The sequence below is a fragment of the Podarcis melisellensis genome, assembly GCF_964234715.1.
Source record: "Podarcis melisellensis genome assembly, chromosome: 17".
NCBI lineage: Eukaryota > Metazoa > Chordata > Lepidosauria > Squamata > Lacertidae > Podarcis > Podarcis melisellensis.
Window position 1 is genome coordinate 9,910,982 of NC_138534.1, and position 24,487 is coordinate 9,935,468.

The 24,487-nt window shown below is 47.3% G+C and overlaps 1 protein-coding gene across 4 annotated transcripts in view; it reads right to left on the reverse strand.

The window, feature by feature from the left end:
- Positions 1-18,531, reverse strand: part of PLPPR2 (phospholipid phosphatase related 2) — a 41,742-nt gene extending 23,211 nt beyond the window's left edge. The window contains exons 1-3 of one of the 4 annotated variants that reach the window (XM_081894572.1): positions 17,766-18,529; positions 9,262-9,367; positions 6,156-6,344 (exon numbers count right to left, since the gene is read on the reverse strand). In XM_081894572.1, the coding sequence (XP_081750698.1) occupies positions 6,156-6,344; positions 9,262-9,327 (255 nt within the window). In that variant the 5' untranslated portion in view covers positions 9,328-9,367; positions 17,766-18,529. Of the gene's footprint in view, positions 1-6,155; positions 6,345-9,261; positions 9,368-17,765 lie in introns of all 4 variants that reach the window. The other 3 variants (XM_081894571.1, XM_081894574.1, XM_081894573.1) reach the window with 3 other exon arrangements.
- Positions 18,532-24,487: the final 5,956 nt, after the last annotated feature.

A 24,487-nucleotide genomic window follows, 5' to 3' on the forward strand; every position in this document is an offset into this window, starting at 1 on the left:
GTTTGACTTCCGAGGTACCACTGTATATGAAATGTAGTCACTACACAGATATATAACCTCAAAAAAATTACACACCCACCCAACTAAAGAATAGTTCTTTTGGAAAAACTGGAGGTGTCCTTTAGCTTCTCTTAGTTTCGTTTGTTTAAGCTTTTTACATTTCTGGCAATATTGTGTGTACAGTGGACGCTCAGGTTGCGAACGTGATCTGTGTGCATCTGCGCACTCATGGGTTTGCGATTCGGCACTTCTGTGCATGTGCAAAGCGTGATTTAGCGCTTCTGCGCATGCGCGAACGCCAAAACCCAGAAGTAACCCGTTCCGGTACTTCCGGGTTTTGGAGGTCCGTAACTCGAAAAAACGCAAGCTGAAGCGTCTGTAACCCGAGGTATGACTGTATATAGATTAATTATGCACAGGCATTTATTTATTTTTAGTTCCATATATTAAATTTGTATACCAGCCTTTATCTGAAGATCTCAGGGCAGTTCACAACTTAAAAACACAAAATTTCCCGAATTTCAGCATAGACTTTCATGGACCACAGACTACTTTGGGGGTGGGGGACCTGCTCATCTTTTCTCCACATTTCACATGTTGGTATGCCAAAGGTGTGGTTTAAATGTTGTGGGAAACCCAGGGTATACAGTCACACAATGTACCAGCCAAGAGGACTATTTTGGGGGATGAGCAGGAATATTTAATCTTTCTTTCAGACATTTCTGAACAGTCTGCTTGGCAAAGAGTTCTTTGCAACAGCCTATGGCCCATTCACCCATCTGCAGGGTTTTAGCCCAAGAAGAGACACAATTTCACTTAATATTTCACTTCCCCAGTCAGTTAGTAGGGAGCTACAGTGGTAACTGGGCTTACGAACTTAATCCGTTCCGGAATTCTGTTCTTAAACCAAAACCATTCTTAAACTGAGGCGCGCTTTCCCTATCTATATCAATTCCCCACTAGATGGTACCGTGGTTGTGGGGTGGGCAGCAGCACTGAGATGCCCTATGGATTGGACCATCAGAGGGAGCTGGGCCTGTGAGGAGAGACATGCCCCATCTCCCCAACCCCAAGGGAGCAGAAGGTGCCATAAAGAGAAGCAGACAGACTGCAGCAGCAGAGAAGCCACAGATGCAGGCATAGAAATGGCTGGAGGGGTGTCAAATCACAGCTGCTGCCTTCCCTATTCTTTCCCTCTTCCTGGGATGAAAGCGGGGGAGAAACAGCATCCACGGGAGGGAAAGGGTAAAATTATTTCAAGAAAAAAATAGAAAATATATATACTCCCTCTCTAGAAGCAGGTCTGCCTCCCTCGTTACTGAGATTTAGGCATAGTTTGCAGGTGTAATCCAAGCTTTTGGGATTGAGTAGGGTCTTCACCATTGAGACGCAGGTGGCGCTGTGGGTTAAACCACAGAGCCTAGGACTTGCTGATCGGAAGGTCGGCGGTTCAAATCCCCACGACGGGGTGAGCTCCCATTGCTCGGTCCCAGCTCCTGCCAACCTAGCAGTCCGAAAGCACGTCAAAGTACAAGTAGATAAATAGATACCACTCCAGCGGGAAGGTGAACTGCGTTTCTGTGCGCTGCTCTGGTTCGCCAGAAGCAGCTTAGTCATGCTGGCCACATGACCCGGAAGCTGTACGCCGGCTCCCTTGGCCAATAAAGCGAGATGAGCGCCACAACCCCAGAGTTGGCCACGACTGGACCTAATGGTCAGGGGTCCCTTTACCTTTACCTAGGGTTTTCACCATGGTTATGTGGTTTTTCCCCATCAGTTGGACTGAGGTGACGCTATGGTTTAAAGTCTAAGGCTTTTCTAATTGCGCTAACTATTATTTAATTATCATTGTCTCCACTGTATATACTCGGAACTACACGATGATGAAACACAGCTCAAAAATGGGAGGGAAGGGCGAAGAAAATAAGTAAACAAATTAGATCAATATTTAAAAATAGGATTGGAGGGTCTTTATTTGTCTGCTTTTGCTGCCAAAATCTCATGACGCTGATATAAAAACTCTGCACATACAGTAAGACAAAGGCATGAAAGATCATTATCCCCTCTTCTTTCCTCCCACCCCCTCCCAGTTTCTCTCCCCCCACATCTCACAAGGTCTATGACAGCAGAGTTTCATGCCGAATGTAACAGACCTGTAGAAAGGACCCTGTGAATTGAAAACAGAGATGTTAAATGTATCCTTGTTAATGATGAAAATCCTTCAATAAAACAAATGATTGCAGAGCAACAGAAGGCTTGCAAAGGAATGGCCAAAGGCTGTGAATCACTTGGAGTGTCAGAAGCTCCATTATGGATTTTTGGACATTTCCACAATTTTGGGGGGTACTATTTCACATTCTCCCAGGCAGGATGAAGGCCAACAGAAATCATTGAAGGAGTCTATTTTCCCCAGGCAACTGACCGAAGGGGGGGGGGGGGAGAAAGGATTTGATCATCTGGAAGCATCCCCTAATGATAACAGCAGTATGTCGATGGAACGCATTACCTTGAGGAAGTAGCACATTTTCCTTTTCTGGATTTTTCATTTCCACTTAGGAAAAGACCTGACAGGAATCTGACAGTGCTGGGATGGAAGTCTAGATAGGGTTTGCCATACGTCTGGATTTTTCAGTATATGGAATTCTGTAGTCGGTAGGGAAATCAGGAAAATGTCTGTGAAAATCCGGACGTATGGCAGCCCATGTCGACAGTGCTGTTTTCCCATAAAAATAGCTCAAAAATTGCATTTTTAAAAGCGATGTTGCCAAAAAAAGCTTGACAACTTTTCTGTCTGGATTTTCACAGTTTGAAATATGGCAATCCTAGTCTAGCAGGGTTATCCATTCTTATCCTATCCATTCTGAAGGAATTCAGCCCTGAGTACTCACTAGAAGGACAGATCCTGAAGCTGAGGCTCCAATACTTTGGCCACATCATGAGAAGAGAAGACTCCTTGGAAAAGACCCTGATGTTGGGAAAGATGGAGGGCACAAGGAGAAGGAGACGACGGAGGACGAGATGGTTGGACAGTGTTCTCGAAGCTACTAACATGAGTTTGACCAAACTGTGGGAGGCAGTGGAAGACAGGAGGGCCTGGCGTGCTCTGGTCCATGGGGTCACCAAGAGTCGGACACTAAACGACTAAACAACAACAGCAAGTCTAGCAGGACAAGCCTTAGCAGGAAGCAACAATGAGAATCCAGTCCAGGCTTTCTAGAGCAGAACAATAACTTACTGCATTCTAAAGGGCTTCCAGTCCACAAATGCTTTTGAACCCACATGGCAAGAATGCATCATGACAGGGCCAGCCCACCCATAAGGCAAGGTGAGACAACCACCTGAGGCAGCAGGATCCACATGGGCAGCAGATCTCAGTGTAGATCTTTATTCCTTCCTTGTTCTGATGTAGATCTTCACTCCCCTCTTATTCCCTGGCAGCGTTAGGCTTCATTTTGGGGTTTACCTTCGGTGCCCAAATGTCTTGGGCTTGCCCTGACTAAAGATGACAACAACATTTGGTAGACTTCGGATAAAAATAGGATGTTGTGCAGAAACATTTCCTGAGTTGAACCTTTGTGCACCATCAGAGGTAGTAGGCCTCTGAATACCAGTTGGTAGGAATTGCAGGTGCGGAGAGTGCCGTTGCAATGATATTTTGCTTGTGGGTGTCCTAGTGACGTGGGTGGTGCTGTTTGAATCCCCACGACAGGGTGAGCTCCTGTTGCTCGGTCCCTGCTCCTGCCAACCTAGCAGTTCAAAAGCACGCCAGTGCAAGTAGATAAATAGGTACCACTGCGGCGGGAAGGTAAACAGCGTTTCTTTGCGCTCTGGCACTTGTCACAGTCCTCCATGCACCAGAAGCGGTTTAGTCATGCTGGCCACATGACCCGGAAAGCTGTCTGTGGACAAACACTGGCTCCCTTGGCCTGAAAGCGAGATGAGCGCCGCAACCCCATAGTCGCCTTTGACTGGCTTAATCGTCATGGGGTCCTTTACCTTTTCTTTTTACTGTGGGCATCCTGTAGGCATCTGGTTGTCTACTGTGAAAACAGGATGCTGGACTAGATAGGCGCTGGATCTGATCCTTCAAGCTCTTCTTATGTCCTTACCCTGTTCTTTCGGTCACCCTTCAACAAACACCCAACACCCAAATGGTCTGCATTTCCTGCAAGGACACTTGCATCTATAGTAGTGGTTCTCAACCTGTGGGTCCTCAGATGTTGTTGGACTACAACTCCCATCATCTACTAAATTGTAGACCTTGTTAACACAAGTTGGAAAGGATATAATCAAACAATATATCCTCTCCTGCATCCCTAAACATTCCCACAAAAACTTGTCTTTTTTTAGACAAGCTTTTTAAGTTAGGGCATTATATTTTTTAATTAATAGGTGATTGGGAGGTTGTTACCCAAAAAAACTGTGTTGTTGATTTAAATGTTGCGTCTGTACTTTGGTTATCCCACAGACACAAGTCTGAAAATAGATAAAATGATGGTAAGATGATTGTTTTGAAAAAACTGGTTTAAGATTGGGTTGGTCGGGATATCATTAACCGGTGACCTTCTTGCAATGTGGGTCACTGTCCTTCCTCCAAGGGAACTGTTGTCCAGACACTGACAAGATATGGCATCTGAATTAAAGGAGGGCACTGGGATAGCAGCAGCGAGAATAGAGTTAGACATTCAGCTTGCATGCTTAACAGAACGGTAGGGTAATATTAACTCTAAATGTGTGCTGTGAAGACAGTCCCAGTAAGCTTGGCTCAGTCCTACTGTTTGCACATAGGACTGCAATTTCTCCTGCATATTAATTCATGATGCACTTAAGATGAGATCCAGTATGATGGACTGGCAAACAGGTTTGACTGTGGGTGTAGGGAGAACTGGGTTCAAATACCTGCTCAGTGCTCTTAGGCCAATCCCTGTCTCCCACTCTCTCCCACTTCACCAAGATGAGGATACATGGGAAGAGGGCGGGAGATCTGCACATGCTTCCTTGAGCTTCTTACAGGAAGGGTGGGATTAAAATGTAACAATAGATTAGATTAATAAATTTGAGGTGGAGCATTGTAAATTCTCAACATACACAAGAGTAAGGATGGAAGAACATTTCAGTTCTGGTTCTCTCAGTTTCTCATTTTTCCATAGTTCTGCGAATTTCTCCTAATTAACATATTTTATATGTAGTTTCAACAAACATTTGTGTCAAACATACAATGCTATTGTATGTTATTTTCAGTAATATCTTCATTTTTATGCACCCTTCCCCCTAATACATGCCTTTTTGTAAACATTGGTTGGTTAGAGAACTGCATTGCAAAGTTCAGAGACGTGTGAATTTCAAAGGATAACTGTGTTTTGGTTTGCATATTGTTCTAGAAAATGTGGATTTCATGGATTCAGCTTTAAATGAAATCCAAATTTAATTTCTCCTCTATCCCTACATGTGAGTGTCTTGCTCAGACTTTCTTTGCGTGTAGCGGCAGTTCTTGAAGAATTCATACATTAGAAATTCCTATACAAAGTGGCCTGACAAGAACCTTCTGGGCGAACGCAAAGCTTGAAATGTGTGCCTCCAAAGTTTGTGGTGTAGTGTTCAGCTAATAAAATGTACCAAAATGCATAATTTAGGGTTGTGTGTATGTGTTTTCTCAGAAAATGCATTCCAAAATACTATTTAAGTTCACATTTAAATATGCATTTTTGTAAGGACTTTATTCATAATTGCAGGTTAATGCAGAAATGGGACTGAAATGAATGAGCGCATGTCAAATTCATGCGCCCGAAATGGATGAATCTGCCCGACTTTGGTGGGTAGTCACAGCACACCTATATCTCAAGCACATATATCTGCATGTGTGCATTAGGCACAGTTGATCTACAAGCCGGAATGGTTATTGAATTCTAGTACAAAAGAAAATGACTGAACAATTCCACACCATTTTTCCGGAGGAGCTTCAAAGTTCTTTGCAAAGAAAGAGCTAGCTCTACCTCTGCTTCCTTGAGGCACCTTGACTTTGATATCTGAAACCACGCTCCCTGGTGATCTTACCCCCAGAGGGAACATGTGGCCCCAAATCTCACAACAGAAGCAGAGGGGTTGTCACCCCTTCCACACCCACCCACCCACCACGTGCCCTGCTGGGCTCTTACCGTTATGGTGGGCACAGCAGTGACGAGAGAGTAGACGAGGACGGGAGGTGCTCGGCTTGTGTCTTCGGGGCCAGGGTAGGGCTTTGCGTAGGCACTGTCGTAGCAGAAGAAGCCTTGGAGGTGGACCGGGAAAGTGTTCGTGTATTCGAAGTGGTACGCCAGCACCACAGTGCCCGCCATAATCACCAGCTGGAAGTAGAACATGGCACATCAGGCAGGGAAGCGGCGCTGAGGACTGAATGGGAGACGGACGCAGCCAGGAGAGCCGGGTCCCTGGAGTAGCTGGAGCTTGGCAGCCCCCACCCCACCCTCTGCCTGCTCCTCCGTGCAAGATTCCTCGTGTACTCCTTTTCACGCTTGGGTGCCTGCTGTAGCTGTGCATCACATCACGGCTGGCAGGAGAGGCACCGAGCCTGCCTGACTCAAAGTCAGGCAGACAGTTGCCTCCTTCTGATGCAACCCCTCCTTATCCTTCTCCTGCCCCCCTCCTCCTGAGCACCCAATAACTCCCCGGGCTCCGTTCCATATCCTGGCGATTTACTGCAGATGATCGCAGGGAGAGGGCTGGTGTCTGAGACCACATGTAGGTGGCCGCATTTTCAGGGGCTTGGGAGCGGAAGGGCTGAGCTGTGATGGCCTGGGACTCGGGCTCGGACTCAGAACCGGAGGAGTCTCAGTCCACACCGGATCCTCTTCCTCAGGCGGCATCTGAACCAGGTCTGGGGCCTGACCCTGAAGAATTCCAGTCTGCACAGGTTCCCCTACAACAAACACCAGCTGGGCCGAGTCAGGGGCCTGAGCCTGCCCTGGCTCCAGATGCGGGGATTACCTTGTTGCCCTCTGCTGGGCCATCACTTACAGCTGCTCCCCTACCAGTTGGGTCAGGAGAGGTTGAGGTGGTCTCTGGATCTAGTAACCCACTGACATCTTCCGAGCTGCAGAGACTCAGGTCTGAGAGCAGGGGACCCCTGAGTACTCACAGGAGGAGTGCTTGCCTTTGGGCGAGACAGGGAGGTGAGTCGCCGGGGGATCAGGACCAGCTGTTACCCCGACAAAGATAAAAGGCTGTCGGGCCCCACCCCAGGGTGTGGGAGCAACATTGCTGCTTGCTAGAACCTGCCTGAGACCCTGTGCCTGACCTAGCGTGTGACCTAGCCTTGTGACTTGCCTTGGCTCTGTTGGAGTGACCTCCTTGGATTCGGAACCGGACCTGGACCGTGTTGCTCGGGTTAACTCCCGGGCCCAGCACAAGAGCTCTCGTACACCTGCCCATTTTATTTCCCATCCCTGCCTGCCTGCCATGGCCAGGCAACTTTTCAAATTGCACCCCATGTGTGTGGTGCATGCTAGGGAGCTCTATGCAAGGAAGGGGCAGTGGTGTCTCACTGCTGACACTGCCCCAGAGATGTATACCTCCTTGCCAGCCTCCCTCCCAGGGCTCCTCTAGGTTGCTTGGGGAGGTCTGGAGTGGGGAAGTCTATGTCTGCATGCCCCTCTTCAGACGTCCATACTCAATATCTCCCAGAGCTGCTCCTGGCTCCATGGGGTGGGTGTGGAAAGAGAGGCCCTTGGAAAATTAGCAAGGAACCATAGAATTGTTGACTTGGAAGGGACCTCAAGGATAATCTAGGCCAACCCCCTGCAATATAAGAAACACCGCTAAAGAATCTCAGACAGGTGGCCATCCAACACCTGCTTAAAAACCCCCAAGGAAGGAGACTTCACCACTTTCCAAGCGAGTCCATTCCACAGTCGAATGGCTCTTACCGTCAGAAAATTCCTCCTGATGTTTAGTCAGAATCTCCTCTTTTTATGATGTGAATCCATTGGTTTGGGTCCCAACCTCTGGGGAGGGCAGAGAACAAGCTTGCTCCATCTTCCATGGAATAGCCCTTTAGATCAGGGGTAGGCAAGCTAAGGCCCGGGGGCCGGAGTGGCCCAATCACCTTCTCAATCCAGCCCACGAACTGTCTGGGAATCAGCGTGTTTTTACATGAAAAGAATGTGTCCTTTCATTTAAAAAGCAACTCTGGTTTATTTGTGGGGCATAGGAATTCGTTCATGTTTCCCCCCCAAAATATAGTCTGGCCCCCCACAAGGTCTGAGGGACAGTGGACCAGCCCACGGCTGAAAAAGGTTGCTGACCCCTGCTTTAGATATTTGAAGGTGGCTGTCGTCCCCTCTCGGTCTTCTCCAGGCTAAACATACCCAACTTCCTGAACCATTCATCATGTAGCAGATGCAGCACCAGTCTCTGCACCCTAGCAAAGCAACAGGACCCAGCAACTGAGGAAACAACTGTGTGCAATCACAGTCCCTGTTGATATTCTAAAGGCTGCTGCAGCAAAATTGCTTAGATTGCACTGAGCAGCTGCTCCAGGACTGGCAAAATGCTCTGCGCTGGACATGAATAAAATACTTTTGAACGGCTTCAAAGGACTTGGAAGCACAGTTAATGCGAAACACAGTATGTTCAAGCACACTGCTGAACAATGATTCTTCAACATCAACTTTGTTGGACTGTTCATGTTGTGCGGATGCCTGATTATTGTCTTCCAAAGCAACTACTCTATTCAAAACTTAACAATGAAAAGCGTAATGCTGGTGGTCAACAAAAGAGGTTTGAAGACTCTCTCAAGGCAAACCTTTAAAAAAAAAGTAGTATAAACCCTGACAGTTGGGAAACACTGGCCTGTGAGCGCTCTAATTGGAGAACAGCCTTTACCAAAGGTGTCATGGGCTTTGAAGACGCTTGGACTCAGGACGAAAGAGAGAAACGTGCTGAGAGGAAGGCATGCTTGGCAAATCCACACCGTGATCAACTCTCGCCAAGAGACCTATGTCCCCACTGTGGAAGGACGTGTGGATCCAGAATTGGCCTCCACAGTCACTTACGGACTCGCTGTTAAAGCCGTGTTCATGGAAGACAATCTTACTCAGCTACGAGTGATCGCCAAAGAAGAAGAAACACCCCTTAACTACAGCATTGGGGTTGTCCTTATGCAACTGCGCCCTGGAGGCCTAACTAACCCATGCTGGCTACTCCTTTCTCAGTACCAGGGAAACAGTCACTTGTTCATTCGGCTAAATCCAGTGGCATCCTTACCTCTACAAACACAAAGCAGGGGATGATGGAGATGCTTCTCTTAAGCTCCTGCTTATCACCAGCCATGTCGACAGGGCCTGGATCTCTCCTCAAGGAAAGATGTAAACTACAAAAAGGAGAAACCAAAGCAAGTTGGTCAAGTGGCTTCTGGGCAAGCAAGAATATTGTTACGCGCCATTCCTCTCTCTGAAAAGTGTGGGATTCCAGGCACTTACCCAGGATTCATGTTTCTTTCAGAAATTAGGCACAGAAATTAGGCAAAGACTGTGGTGTCTTTACAATATATGGTTTTATTTACACAACCTGAACCTAGATGGAGGGATTGCAGAGCATTTGCAACCTATGATGGACATGGGTGGTGCTGTGGTCTAAACCACTGAGCCCCTTGGGCTTGCCGATTAGAAGGTCGGTGGTTCAAATCCCTGCGACGGGGTGAGCTCCCATTGCTCTGTCCCAGCTCCTGCCAACCTAGCAGTTCGAAAGCACACCAGTGCAAGCAGATAAATAGCTATCACTCCAGAGGGGAAGTAAACAGCATTTCCGTGCACTCTGGCTTCCATCACGGTGTCCCGTTGCACCAGAAGCGGCTTAGTCCTGCTGGCCACATGACCAGGAAGCTGTATGCCAGCTCCCTTGGCCAATAAAGCGAGATGAGCGCCGCAACCTGAGTCGGCCATGACTGGACCTAATGGTCAGGGGTCCCTTTACCTTTAAAGACCCACCCTGTTAGCTCTGCTGAGCTGGCTTGGCTTCTCAGCCTAACTAAATCCAGGGGGTTTCCGTGTTTAGTAAAGTTTAATCAAACTTTTTTTCTAAGTTTTGCTAAATGCAGGAATTATGGAGAGGATCTTAACACCCAGGCATTTAGGGGAATCTGCCCCCCCCCATCTGATTTGGTCACACACACACACACACGTTTTTCTCCAGTGCATGGTCATAATCTCAACCCTTGAAAGTCACCACTTCATGTTGCCCTGCTTGAAGGATAAGCATGCACCAATTTAAGGATGTTGTTGTTGTTTCAGCTACTCATGCTTTGCAAAGGAAGCTCAGATTTTGTCTAGCAGCTTGGGTTTCCCAAGGCTTATTTCAGCTAGTCTGCGGAGGAGTCAAAGCTGTTTCCGTGCTTTGCTTTGGTTTCGCAAGCTGAGCCCTTGGAAAGCTTTCCTTAACTGCTAAAAATAAATCTGACCTGAAAGTCTGGAGATCAGGCTTCAAACCAGGTGTTTCGAATTCCTACTGGGAGCGGCGATGGTACAGCACATGCGCATGCAAAGTGTTTAATCCTTGACTCGCTGCCACTTCTGCTCAAATGCTTTTTCATGTGACCCTATCAGGAGATGATAAAGAGTTTGCTGCTCCAGCCAGCTCCCACCATGGAGGTCTCTGTAGCCCCACAGGCAAGTTATTGTTCATGGTTCGTATGGGGATTTCCCCTTACCTTGTCACATTTGGACGTTTCCCATTCCACAGAAGTCATATCATAGATGAAGGAACTGGCTGTGACCTTGTATATATAGCTGAACTTTAACTCCCATCATCCCTGACCATTGGCCATGCTGACCGGGACTGATGGGAGTTGGAGTCCAGCAACACCTGGAGGGCCTCAAGTTCACCATCCCTAAGCTACAGGACCAGGGTGGCATTTTGTTTGTAAGTTTGAAATGACTTCTCTTTTGAATAAGGGTGAAATTCATTGTGGAGCTTTTCAGTATAGCCCTAAGCTAAATCTCTCCAGCTCCTGACCATTCCTGCTCCTTGATGGCATTTATTATTTTAGTTGCATTTTCATTTACAGTGGTACCTCGCAAGACGAATGCCTCGCTAGACGAAAAACGCGCAAGACGAAAGGGTTTTTCGTTTCTGGAGACGATTTTCCCTATGGACTTGCTTCGCAAGATGAAAATGTCTTGCGGGTTTGCTTCCTTTTTCTTAAAGCCGGTAATACCCAGGGAATCCGCGCTCCGCAAAACGAAAAAATCGCAAGACGAAGCAACTCGCGGAACGAATTAATTTCATCTTGCGAGGCACCACTGTACAGGCTTCCCCTCCATTTATGCACAATGGACTCTCACACAACTGTGTTTACTAAGGTTACCAGATTGTTTTCAAAGAATCCGGGGACACTTTTTTTTTTTGAAAAATCATTTTCAAAAATAATTAAGAAGTAATATCTTCTCTTCTGGGTCTCTTCTATCACCCAGCCTTCCTCTGGGCCCCAGCCTGATCTTTTGGAGTGCTATCTGCCGTGGAGTAGGCTTGGGTCGGTCCTGGGCTCAGCACATGTCCTTGCCCTCCCGGTGCTGTCCTACCAGTGTGAGTGTAGAGCCAGTGTGTAGAGTGTAGAGCCAGTGTGGTGTAGTGGTTAAGAGTGGTGGACTTGTAATCTGGGGAACCGGGTTCGCTTCCCCGCTCCTCCACATGCAGCTGCTGGGTGACCTTGGGCTAGTCATACTTCTCTGAAGTCTCTCAGCCTCACTCACCTCACACAGTGTTTGTTGTGGGGGAGGAAGGGAAAGGAGATTGTTAGCCGCTTTGAGACTCCTTCGGGTAGTGATAAAGTGGGATATCAAATCCAAACTCCTCCTCCTCCTACCTCTCTTCCTCAGCAGTGGGGGTGGCAGCAATGCAGCAAGGTTGGAGCTCCCCTCTTTTTTCTCCTTCCTCTTTCTCTCTCTTCCTTCTCCTTCTCCTTTCCTCCTTCTCCCTACACCAGCTCCAGGGTTTTTACTGGCCCTGGAGCGCTGCTGGGCAGTTGGCCAGGTGCTCTTGCTCCTGGCTCGATTTGGGTTATGGGGGGATCGGCAGTTCCCCCAGTTGACGCGCCAGGCGTCCCTGGTTCCCTCTCGGCAGCGGCGGTCTCAGCAGCCCGGAGCCAGCCTGGTAGTGCAGTTGGCTCTGGCTGGCTTCAGGAGCTGCTCACTGCCATGGCACCCACCATTTTGCCTCGAAGGAAGTCCCCATATGATGTGTCTTGTGCCGTTGAACCAATAACACAACATTCATCCCCTACAAATAAATCTACAACACTTAAAATATAAATCTGGGGACATTAAATGAAATCCGGGGACGGATTTTGTCAGGGGACAGATTTGTAAATCTGGGGACTGTTCCTGGGAGACGGGGACATCTGGTAACCATAGTGTTTACAAACAGTGCTGGGAAATAAATAAAAGATTTAATTCAAACCCGGGAATGGTGGGAGAGAGGTTGAGAGTCCTTGTGACTCACGAGGAGACCCTCCCCAGAGCCTAAAGAGGACGTCAGTGAGGGAAGAGGAAGCCCCAAATAGACTCAAGGCACAACGGGGCTTTGTTTAGGCAGCTCAGCCTCCCCACCTAATAGCTGATGTGCAGGAAAGTTCAGCAACAACTGCTTTCTTGTGCCTTCTTCAGCCTCCAGCTGGTCCCCAGAGCTTCAACTCTAGATATTTTAGTCTAGATTGGAGAGAGAGCTGGAGAGCAGGAAAAAAGCAGGTGTTCAGGTGCTTTTTAGTGAATGCTCCCCATTTTACATGATTTCAGTTATGGAGGCCAGAACATAACCCCTGCATAGGTGGGGGACGGCGGTGCCTGTATATTGTGCCTTTCCTCCAAGTTTCTCAAGGCTACTTACATAATCCTTGCTTCCATTTTATCCTCACCACAACCACTCCAGGTAGGATTACTCTGAGAAATAGTGACTGGCCCAGGGTGCTGCATAGTTTGAACCATGGTCTTCTAAATCCTCATCTGATGCTCTAACCACTATACTGCACTATGCTACACTGGCTGTTAAATTGATGGTTTCACATACTCTGTAATGGAAAGGATGTTCCAGCATCTAGTTGAAAGAGGGCTATGGCACCTAAATGAATAAAATTAAAACAATAGCATCTTTCATTTTAAAAATGAATAAATGATACTAGGGTGGTTTGTTAAAAAGAGGGAGGATAAAATGAAATCAGTGTTAAGACAAGAAAACAGGACAGAATGGTTAAAAACAGCAGGATGAAAACTAGCCTTTTCTTTTTTCAAACCTCTCTCAGTTTGTATTACTCACACCTAAATATATGTCAGTTTCACTTCTTCTCCTTTCTCCAGTCTTAAATTCGGTTCTCCAAATTTTGCAAACAATTTGTGTGTTTTTTTAAAAAAGAATCCTCATTAAAATTCATCAACATTTGATGAATTTCTAATAAATGTCCCATTTTGACTACTGTAACACATTTTGGCAAGCAATTTCCCCATATGTAATGCATTTTTGGGTGCTATTTTCATGTTTATGCACGCTTTCCCTGAATATATGCATTTTTGTAAATACTGTCTTGTTGATGAACTGCATAGCAATATTCGGCTATGTGCGAATTTCAAATGATACCTGCATTTTGGTTCACAAAGTGCAAATTTGGCTTTAAATTGGTCCTGAGTAGAACTTCTTCACCAACCCCACTTTCACCACCCAAAATTATATTCTGCGATATTTAACACACCTAAGAATGCAATCCACACTTTCTTGCAAGTAGGTACTATTGAATAGTGAGATTTTATGTGAGTCAGACATACATAGAGTCACTTTGTACATCTTGACATATAAAAAATGAAAAGTCACTTTGCTGCTTCATCACATAGCCTGTATTTGATTCTTCTGAGAGGCTGAAGAAGGGGTCAAGTTCTTCAAGAAGATGAACCTAGTGGGAAAATTCTAATGTGTTGAAGGGATCAAGGGAATAGAGTTTGTGTTCAGCAGGCTCAGAAATCCACCCCAGAAATCCAGCCTGCCCATTTTCCTGTTCCCACATATCATCATGGACACATCTGTCAACAGAGGTGCACAAAACTGCATCTGACAGAGAATTTGAACACCTCATAAAGAAATCCAAGTTTCCAGTTCAAAGGAAGCTCCGTTCTAGCTCTCATAGTTGCTACATTGCATTTGAATTTGTGTCAATAGTATCTGGGGAGAAAAACTGTAGTTCAATGTAGTACATAAGCATAGTGAACTGGGGTGTGTGGGCTTCTGTGCAAACTTATATGCAGAGCCATTCCAAGAAATTTTGCTACCTGATGTGAAGGACAATACAGTCGTACCTCCACTTGTGTACCCCTCTGGATACGTAATCTTCGGGATGCGAACGAAGCAAACCCAGAAGTATTTTTCCGGGTTTCACCATGCACATGCACAGAAGCGCTTTACGTGCCGCACACATGCACAGAAGCAGTCCTCTAATTGCAAATTCCTCAGGATGCGGCCGGACCTCGGAACAGATCCTGTTCACAACCAGAGGTAGCAATGTATGGTGTTCCTGTCAGAAGTGGACTGGACTGGCAGTTGACCTGAGGGCAGCAAACTAGGTATAGGGCAAAAGGGACGCAGGTGGCGCTGTGGTCTAAACCACTGAGCCTCTTGGGCTTGCCAGTCAGAAGGTCGGTGGTTTGAATCCCCGCGACGGAGTGAGCTCTGGTTGTTTTGTCCCAGCTCCTGCCAACCTAGCAGTTCAAAAGCACACCAGTGCAAGTAGATAAATAGGTACTGCTGCAGTGGGAAGGTAAACGGCGTTTCCGTGTGCTCTGGCTTCGGTCATGGTGTCCCGTTGCGCCAGAAGCGGTTTAGTCATGCTGGCCACATGACCCGGAAAGCTGTGGACAAACACCAGCTCCCTCGGCCTGAAACCAAGAGGAGTGCCGCACCCCATAGTCGCCTTTGACTGGACTTAACCATCCAGGGGTCCTTTACCTTTTTTAGGGCGCAGGTCCAAACTGTTCTGATAGCACCGGTATCTCCTAGCATGCACTGCCTGAGGTAATCTCACTTTACTTAAAGGTAGGGCTGGTGCTCCCATGTGTGTGTGTGTGTACACCCACATCCACACACTGTATTATACAGTCATACCTCGGGTTAAAGTCGCTTCAGATTGAGTGTTTTCAGGTTGCGCTCCACGGCGACCCGGAAGTAATGGAACATGTTATGTTCCTGGTATGTCCCACAGAGAAATTTACAGTCTGCAAATAAAAACATCCTGAAGATCCCAGGCCACAGAAAGGTTAGGCTGTCCTCAACTAGAGCCAGGGCTTTCTCGGCCGCGGCTCCAATCTGGTGGAACGCTCTGTCACAAGAGACTAGGGCCCTGACATCTTTCCGCAGGGCCTGCAAGACAGAGCTGTTCCACCAGGCCTTTGGTCAGGGCGCAGCCTGACCCCCTCCTCTGGCAATCTGCACAGAATTTTGCTTGATGGTTGCCATTAATTTGATTTTAATTTGATTTAATTAATTTTATAATGAATGTTTTTAGAATGTTGGACTATTTTGACTGTTGTTAGCCGCCCTGACCACAGCTTCGGCTGGGGAGGGCGGGATATAAATAAAAATTATTATTATTATTATTATTATTATTATTGGTTTTGCTGCTCGCACATGCGCAGACCCCAAAAATGATGTCATACGCATGCACAGAAGCGGCGAATTGCAAGCCGTGCACGCGCAGACACGGGTTGAGTTCTACTCAGGATGCGAACGGAGCTCTGAGATGGATCCCGTTTACATCCATAGGTACCACTGTACACACAGATGGGCCAAGTCAATTGGCAGCGGCAACTTCCATGTCCTTTAGGCTGGCATCCTATGCATGTTCACCAGGGAGCAAGAACTCAGCAGCCCTCACAACCAGGCTGATGATGAAGCTGCACCTTTCCTTCAGGGCCCGGATTTTCATTTTAATGGTTTGATGAAAGTTTCTGCCTCACTATAACGTTATAGAACCATTGACCAACTCATGCCAGAAGATCGATTAAAACAATAAACCCCTCGATCTCACGTTTGAGGGGAAAGGGAGGAGCAAACCATGAGTAGAATTGTTATGTTTTTGATCAATTTCTAGAGGACTTAACACGATTTTATTTCAACAAATGTTAACTTTCAGCAGTTTATTTTGGTCTCTGCGTTTTAGCATACAGCAAGAGGGAAACGGTATATAGATTACACTGGCTTCTAGGACCTGGGAGCTGGGTCCAATTGTCTCCGTGTTCCTACCCGGCTGCGCCCTGCAATTGTCTCCCTCCTTCCTTCTCCCTGGTCCTCTATTGCTCCCCTCTTACTTCCTGGCCTCCGCCTCCATGTTTCTCTCCGGCAACAGAATCTGAAAACTCAAAATGCCCTGTTCAGGATAAAGGAGGCACAACTCTGGACGAGGCAAGTGTTTTTTTAGTATACAGTAGTGATTAGCAAGGGTGGTGCTGTGGGTTAAACCACAGAGCCTAGGACTTGCTGATCAGAAGGTTTGCGGTTCGAATCCCCGCAACGGGGTGAGCTCCCATTCCTCGGTCCCAGCTTCTGCCAACCTAGCAGTTCGAAAGCACATCAAAGTGCAAGTAGATCAATAGGTACCGCTCCAGCGGGAAGGTAAATGGTGTTTCCGTGCACTGCTCTGGTTCTCCAGAAGCGGCTTAGTCATACTGGCCACGTGACCGGCTCCCTCGGCCAATAAAGTGAGATGAGCGCCGCAACCCCAGTCGGTCATGACTGGACCTAATGGTCAGGGGTCCCTTTACCTTTACCTAGTGATTAGCAGACCTCATTCTGAGCAAAGAATCAGGTTTCTTTATAGTGCAGGATTTGGATCGGGGAGATTTGCAGCGGAGGATTGCCCCTCTTCTAAATAGTAAGACTCAGAGATGTACGTGAGAACACCCTCAAGTCTTCTATTACGGGCTCAATCAATCCACACTGTCAATCATGATAAATGCACATGGGACACAAGCTCTTTCTCTAGGTCTCTCCCATTATGAAGCAAAGGTTCTGGCTTCAACTGCCCTCCTTCCTTTCTTTTTGCATGACCACCGCACCACCAACGCCCCACCTAAAAGAACTGGAGATGACCCACCCCCAGAGCAGCAGAACCAGTCGCTCCCAACAGATGCCAGCTCAGTGCCACCTGTCCCAACTTTGCTAGCGGTAGGGCCGGGGCCATGAGAATCCAGCTGCAAAAATGCTCCGCTGCCTGCCCCCCTCCTCCTCCTCCTCAGTCCAACATCCCATCGCCAAGAGCAACTCGCCAGCCCCATCAGCCGAGATTAAGAGGCGAAGTCCGCCTGCTCCGTCTTCCTGACAAACCGAATCTGCTTACTGCTGGGCTGCAAAGAGCGAGCGCCAGCAAATCTGCACCCGTGTCTGTGTGTGTATACACACACAGTGACAGACACACCAACAAACACACACACACACACACATATCTTTGCACCACCATCAGAGTGTGTAACTTAGCAACGTGGCCTTTAAAACAGAAATGCAGACATATATATATACATACACAGAGAGAGAGAGAGCCCAGTAATTATCAAAGCTGTGACAATGACTGTATGGATAACTGGGGGTTTGGGGTGGGGGGAGAAAGGAGAAGGAAACAGAAAGAGGCAATTGATGCTTCGAAAACGGAGAGCCCATTTGACACAGGATGACGTGAGACTCTGCCCCCCCAGCCCCCCCCCGCCATCACATCAGCCCCACAGCCCAGCCACTGCTTCTCTCACCTTCTGTATGTCAGCGAGTGTTGTGTATTTTTTAGGCAGCAGCCATGGCTTCCTCGGCCCACATCCAATCTCTTCTCCTCCTCGCTCTCTTCCTCCTCTCCTAAGCAATTTCAACGGTCTGCAGAATCCATGCTGATCATGCCAATATCCCAATTAGAAGCTGGACCGCTGGATTAAAACGTTGTTTTGTGTTAGCAGCTGGAGCCCTTCCAGGGAGAGGAGAGAGGCAAGAGGGGGGAGCGACACACATATACACATGCATGCACGCGCGCACACACACACAGGAGGAGAGAGGGGAGAGGAGAGAGGATATTTCAAGGGGGAGAATTCATTGAAATGCTGCCTGTGTCCGCTCTGGGTCAGAAGGGCAAGAGGCGCAACCTAGACGGCTTCGCTGAAATCCATTCGATTCCCCATGTCTGAAAACCAGCCTGCACTTGCAATCATGTTGGCCTCTTTCGCTCTGCTGTTGAAAAGTAACTCCCAATAGCTACGGGTTGCACTCTTCTCTTGCCCTGAATGGTCGAGCCCTGCTTGGGAATTTCTTCCTATTTTACAGACAGGAAAGTTAAGGCACCAGCTGACCGAGCCTGGCTTACTTACCAGGCGTGTACCAAGAGCAAGTGCCGAATCTTCACGTTGTCAAGCTAGCACATTTGTTTCGAACCAAACAGGAAACTCCAAAAATTAATTACTCCAGAGTGAAAACCATAATTCAGCCAGGCATTGCGAATTAAGTTGGTATGAAAAGCACCTTCATCTTCTGAACTCTCGACAACAAGGCTTTAATAGGGCTTGCTAATCAGAAGGTTGGCGGTTCGAATCCCCGCGACGGAGTGAGCTCCCGTTGCTCGGTCCCTGCTCCTGCCACCCTGGCAGTTCAAAAGCACATCAAAGTGCAAGTAGATAAATAGGTACCGCTCCGGCGGGATGGTAAACAGCATTTCCGTGTGCTGCTCTGGTTCGCCAGAAGCGGCTTAGTCATGCTGGCCACATGACCTGGAAGCTGTACGCCGGCTCCCTCGGCCAATAAAGCGAGATGAGCGCCGCAACCCCAGAGTCGTCCACGACTGGACCTAATGGTCAGGGGTCCCTTTACATTTACCTCATTTTAGCGCTGTAGCAAAAAATAAAAATAAAAAATTCATGCCTCAGAAGCAGGAATCACGCTCTGGATACACCCTCTGGGGCCAGCTGGACTCTGTCTTAGGGAATGTGGTTAAGGATCCAATTCTCTTGACTCCGATCTGGGAAAGTATTTGAGGTTGTTGTTTTTAAGAGCAACACATGGAACCAAGTTAGGGAAAGGTTGCCAGAGGGATCAGTACTGTTTCCTTGGGGATCAGAAGGGCCCATTGGCAGAAGAAAGAAACTAACCCCGGACAGAGAAGAACGGCAAACCAAGTTGATGGTCTATGCCAAAATGGCAAAATTAACTGGGAAGCTCAGAAACTGAGAAGACAAAAACTTTAAGGAGGAATAGGAAGTTTATAATGCATTTACGAGACCACTATAAACAGGTTAAAATGTTAGCAGAACTTTAATCACGCTTATAAAGTAATGGAAAGTATGGATAATTTAGATAGATGATAGATAGATAGATAGATAGATAGATAGATAGATAGATAGATAGATAGGTGATAGGTGATAGATAGATAGATATAGATAGAGAGAGAGAGAGAGAGAGAGAGAGAGAGAGAGAGAGAGAAATGATAGATAGATAGATAGATAGATAGATAGATAGATAGATAGATAGATGATAGAGATAGATATAGATAGATAGATGATAGATAGATAGATAGATAGATAGATAGATAGATAGATAGATAGATAGATAGATGATAGATAGATAGATGATAGATAGATAGATAGATAGATAGATAGATAGATAGATAGATAGATAGATGGGCCCCTTGGCATCCCTACTGCCACTGGGGGACCCTGCCTGGTTGTGCTGCACATTCATTCACACACACACACATTTCCAGGACAGATCCCTGACTGACGTCACCAGCAGAGCTTTGAAATGGGAGGCAAGTTGGTGTGTGACTCCAATGCATGTTGACCAGTCACAACCTCTGACACATTAGTAGCCCCTTTGCTGCATTTCAAGTCACATTTTTATGTTGCTGTACACACCAGAGAGGTGGGAGGTGGAGTCTTTACCTGATGTACATTATTTAATTTGTTCCCCCCCCCAAAAAAACCTCCTCTTCTGCAAGGGAGACGCCATCTGTGCGCAAGCTTTTCTCATGGCTCGGCGGCTGTGCCTTGCCAAAATCCGATCCTACCCACTGAATCGGACCTTGTCAGATGAGCAGAGCATCCAAAGAGAGGGTTTACTTCAACGGAGTTTCAGTTCAGTGGGTGAGAGGGGACTTTGACAAAAACACAGCTGCAGAACAATGAGAAAAGCTCTCAGGCCCGGGGGGGGGGGGATTAATTGGTACACGATGCGATCAAAATGTGGGTCAAGCAAAAAGTGTGGATGAGCTCATATGAAGTGGAAAGGCAAGATAAGGATAATAGCAGAAATCTTTTTGTAATCCAGCTTCTTAGAAACAACTTGACTCAAAGAGGTGAGGGGGGAATCCTTTGTAGGGTGGGGTCCAGGGGCAGAAGCCATCGAGAGAGAGATACAGTGGTACCTCGGGTTACATACGCTTCAGGTTACACACTCCGCTAACCCAGAAATAGTGCTTCAAGTTAAGAACTTTGCTTCAGGATAAGAACAAAATTCGGTCTCTGGCGGCGCGGCAGCAGCAGGAGGCCCCATTAGCTAAAGTGGTGCTTCAGGTTAAGAACAGTTTCAGGTTAAGAACAGGCCTCCAGAACGAATTAAGTTCTTAACCCGAGGTACCACTGTCCTCAACATCAGAATAGATCCCAAGGCTGCTAAATTTTAAGCACAATCAAAAGAGGCTGAGAGGACAAAAGTGTGAAAAAATAACCAAAGGGAAGAAGAATCAGACCACGTTTTAAGTAGAGCAGAAAATCCTTCTTTGAAGCAGAAATAATGACATAAAGGTTAAAAAAATATGTTCCAAGGATATTTGGGGAAGGTAGATTCCCCCCTACAGCTTATCAGTGGTTTGGGATGTGGATTCTCCTATGATGGATAGGATATTATGGGGTACTCAGAAGGCCTGGAGAGAACTTGGGGGATTGCAAAGTTTGCCCCAATGAGCATTCCCAAGTATCGCAGCAAAGCAGAGCCAATTGACTGCAGACTGGAGACAGGAAAAGCTTTTGACACTGCTAAGTCTAAGGGGGAAAGCAAAATGGCCCGTTTAGAAGACCCTTCTGGGAAATCTGAAAATAGAATGGAATGAAAAAAGCAGCAACACCTTCAAAAGAAGCCAGCAGAGTTTCCCACAGGCTTCTAGTTGGCCACTAGTTGTTGTGCAGTGGTACCTCAGGTTGCAGACACTTCAGGTTATAGACGCTTCAGGTTACAGACTCCGCTAACACAGAAATAGTACCTCGGGTTAAACTTTGCTTCAGGATGAGAACAGAAATCGTGCGGGGGCAGCGGGAGGCCCCATTAGCTAAAGTGGTACCTCAGGTTAAGAACAGTTTCAGGTTAAGAACAGACCTCCGGAACGAATTAAGAGGTACCACTGTACAGGCAACAAATGATTTAGACGTGCCTGAATGATGCACAATCATGCACACACACACACACACACACACACACACAGAGCACCTAACCTGGAAATAGCCCCCAAATGTCATAAAGACATCACACAGAAACGGGCAGGGTGCGCTTGTGCGTGCTATGCTACATGGGGGTCTGGAACATAACCCCCACACAAAACAAGGATTGTCTGCACTAGATGGTCCACTGGCCTGATTCCAGGATGCTCTGCTTATGTTGTTAAGGAAAGCATTTGCTTTGAGTGCAGAAGTCTCAGGTTCCATCCTTCTTCTTCTTCTTCTTCTTCTTCTTCTTCTTCTTAATTGAGTCTATATACTGCCCTATAGGGACGCGGGTGGTGCTATGGGTTAAACCACTGAGTCTCTTGGGCTTGCCGATTGGAAGTTTGGTGGTTCGAATCCCCACGACGGGGTGAGCTCCCATTGCTCAGTCCCTGCTCCTGCCAACCTAGCAGTTCAAAAGCACGTCAAAGTGCAAGTAGATAAATAGATACCCCTCCGGTGGGAAGGTAAACGGCGTTTCTGTGCACTGCTCTGGTTTGCCAGAAGCGACTTAGTCATGCTGGCCACATGACCCAGAAGCTGTACGCTGGCTCCCTCAGCCAGTAAACTGAGATGAGCGTTGCAACCCCAGACTCGTCCACAACTGGACCTAATGGTCAGGGGTCCCTTTACCTTACTGCCCTATACCCGGAGGACTCAGGGTGGTTCACAGAAAAGATCACAACATATATAATCAGAATAAAAACAACAACCCAACCCCGAAAAGAGCCACATTCTAAAAGGGTGTTGGATGTCAATAAGATCAACCAAGGGCCTGGTTAAAAAGAAATGTTTTTGCCTGGTACCTAAAGGTGTGTAATGAAGGTGCCAGGCGAACTTCCCTGGAGAATGCATTCCACAGACGGGGAGCCACTGCAGAGAAGGCCCCGTTCTTGTGTTACTACCCTCTGCACCTCTAGAGGAGGGTTATCACCACGTAGGGCTAGGAGAGACTCCAGCCTGAACCCCCCGAGAACTGCTGCCTGTCAGTGCAAACAATACTGAGTTAAATGAGCCACTGGTGTGACTCAGTATCAGGAAGCTTCCTATGTTCCTTAGCCAATTTGCATAGTCCTATTTCCCGGAGTAAACAAGAGGAGCAACCCATGCAAGGACGCCTTCATGCATTGAAAGGCAGTTTCTTAACTCAGATCCTGCCTTTCCACTGTTCAGACCAGCGCAGAAAGCTAAATATAGTAAGCTGGTTCAAGCTCATTTTCAATGCAAAGGCACTTAAGGAAAACAAGATAATTTGACTAGCGAGTAGCCTTCTTCTCTTGCTGTAGCCTCGGCTCCAACATTGGATCGTTCAGCCTTAATAATAATAATAATAATAATAATAATAATAATAATAATAATAATAAATTTATTTATACCCCGCCCTCTCCAGCCAGAGACGGGCTCAGGGTGGCTAACACCAGTAAAATTACAGTAAAAACTGTAGGAGGGAAAAACCAATTTAAAATACAGGTTAAAATGCAGTTTAAAATGCAGTCTCATTTTAAAAGTAGCCCACAGATCAAAACCATAAGGGGAGGGAAACATAAGGGTCAGGCTGAGTCCAAACTAAAGGCCAGGCGGAAACGGCTCTGTCTTGCAGGCCCTGCAGAAAGATGTCAAGTCCCGCAGGCCCTAGTCTCTTGTGACAGAGCCTTCCACCAAGTCGGGGCCAGTACTGAAAAGGCCCTGGCCCTAGTTGAGACCAATCTAGCCACCTTGTGACCTGGGCCTCCAAAATGTTGTCATTTGTGGATCTTAAGGTCCTCTGTGGGGCATACAAGGAAAGGCGGTCCCATAGGTACGTGGGTCCTAGGCCTCATAGGGCTTTAAAGGTCAAAACCAGCACCTTAAACCTGACCATGTACTCCACCGGGAGCCAGTGCAGTTGGTAAAGGACTGGATGAATGTGATCCCATGGCAAGGACCCCGTAAGGAGCCTCGCCGCGGCATTCTGCACCCACTTGAGTTTCTGGGTCAGCTTCAAGAGCAGCCCTGCGCACAGCGACTTACAATAATCAAGCCTGGAGGTGACCGTCGCATGGATCACTGTGGCCAGATCAGGGCGAGAAAGGTAAGGGACCAACTCCTTAATATTAATCCTAATTAATATCCTTAATGGAGATGGAAAAATGCCACCTTTGCTGTGGCTGCAACCTGCGCTTCCATGGGAAGGGAGGCGTCGAAGGTTACACCCAAGCTCTTGACAGAAGGCGCTGGCACTAATTGAAGTTCACACCACACTTTAAACAAGGGAAGTAGTGCCTAGTGGATGGAAAAGGCCCGAGTGGGGACTAAGAGGCAGGGTTCAGGTACCCACTATGGGGGGGGGCAGGAATGTAGCTGACCAGGTCATCCCCAGCTGCCCAAAAGCAAGGAGCAAGGAAAGCTATGGTTTTCCCAGTAGTGATGTATAGAAGTGAAAGCTGGACCATAAAGAAGGCTGATGGCCAAAGAATTGATGCTTTTGAATTATGGTGCTGGAGGAGACTCTTGAGAGTCCCATGGACTGCAAGAAGATCAAACCTATCCATACTTAAGGAAATCAACCCTGAGTGCTCACTGGAAGGACAGATCCTGAAGCTGAGGCTCCAGTATTTTGGCCACCTCATGAGAAGAGAAGACTCTGGAAAAGACCCTGATGTTGGGAAAGATTGAGGGCACAAGGAGAAGAGGATGACAGAGGACAAGATGGTTGGATAGTGTTTTTGAAGCTACCAGCATGAGTTTGACCAAACTGCGGGAGGCAGTGGAAGACAGGAGTGCCTGGCGTGCTCTGGTCCATGGGGTCATGAAGAGTCGGACAGGACTAAACGACTAAACAACAACAGGAAAGGTCCAAGGCTCAGGGGCAGATCACACACTCTGCACACCCCAGGTCTCCTAGTTCACCTTTAGGCATCTCCAGGTGGGACTGGCAAAGACCTCTGCTAACCAGCGTGATATTGTGTTAGATGAACCAAGGGCCTGAGACTTGGTAGAAAGGAGCTTTCTGGGTTCCTGTGCTAGTCATGTCAAGGACAACC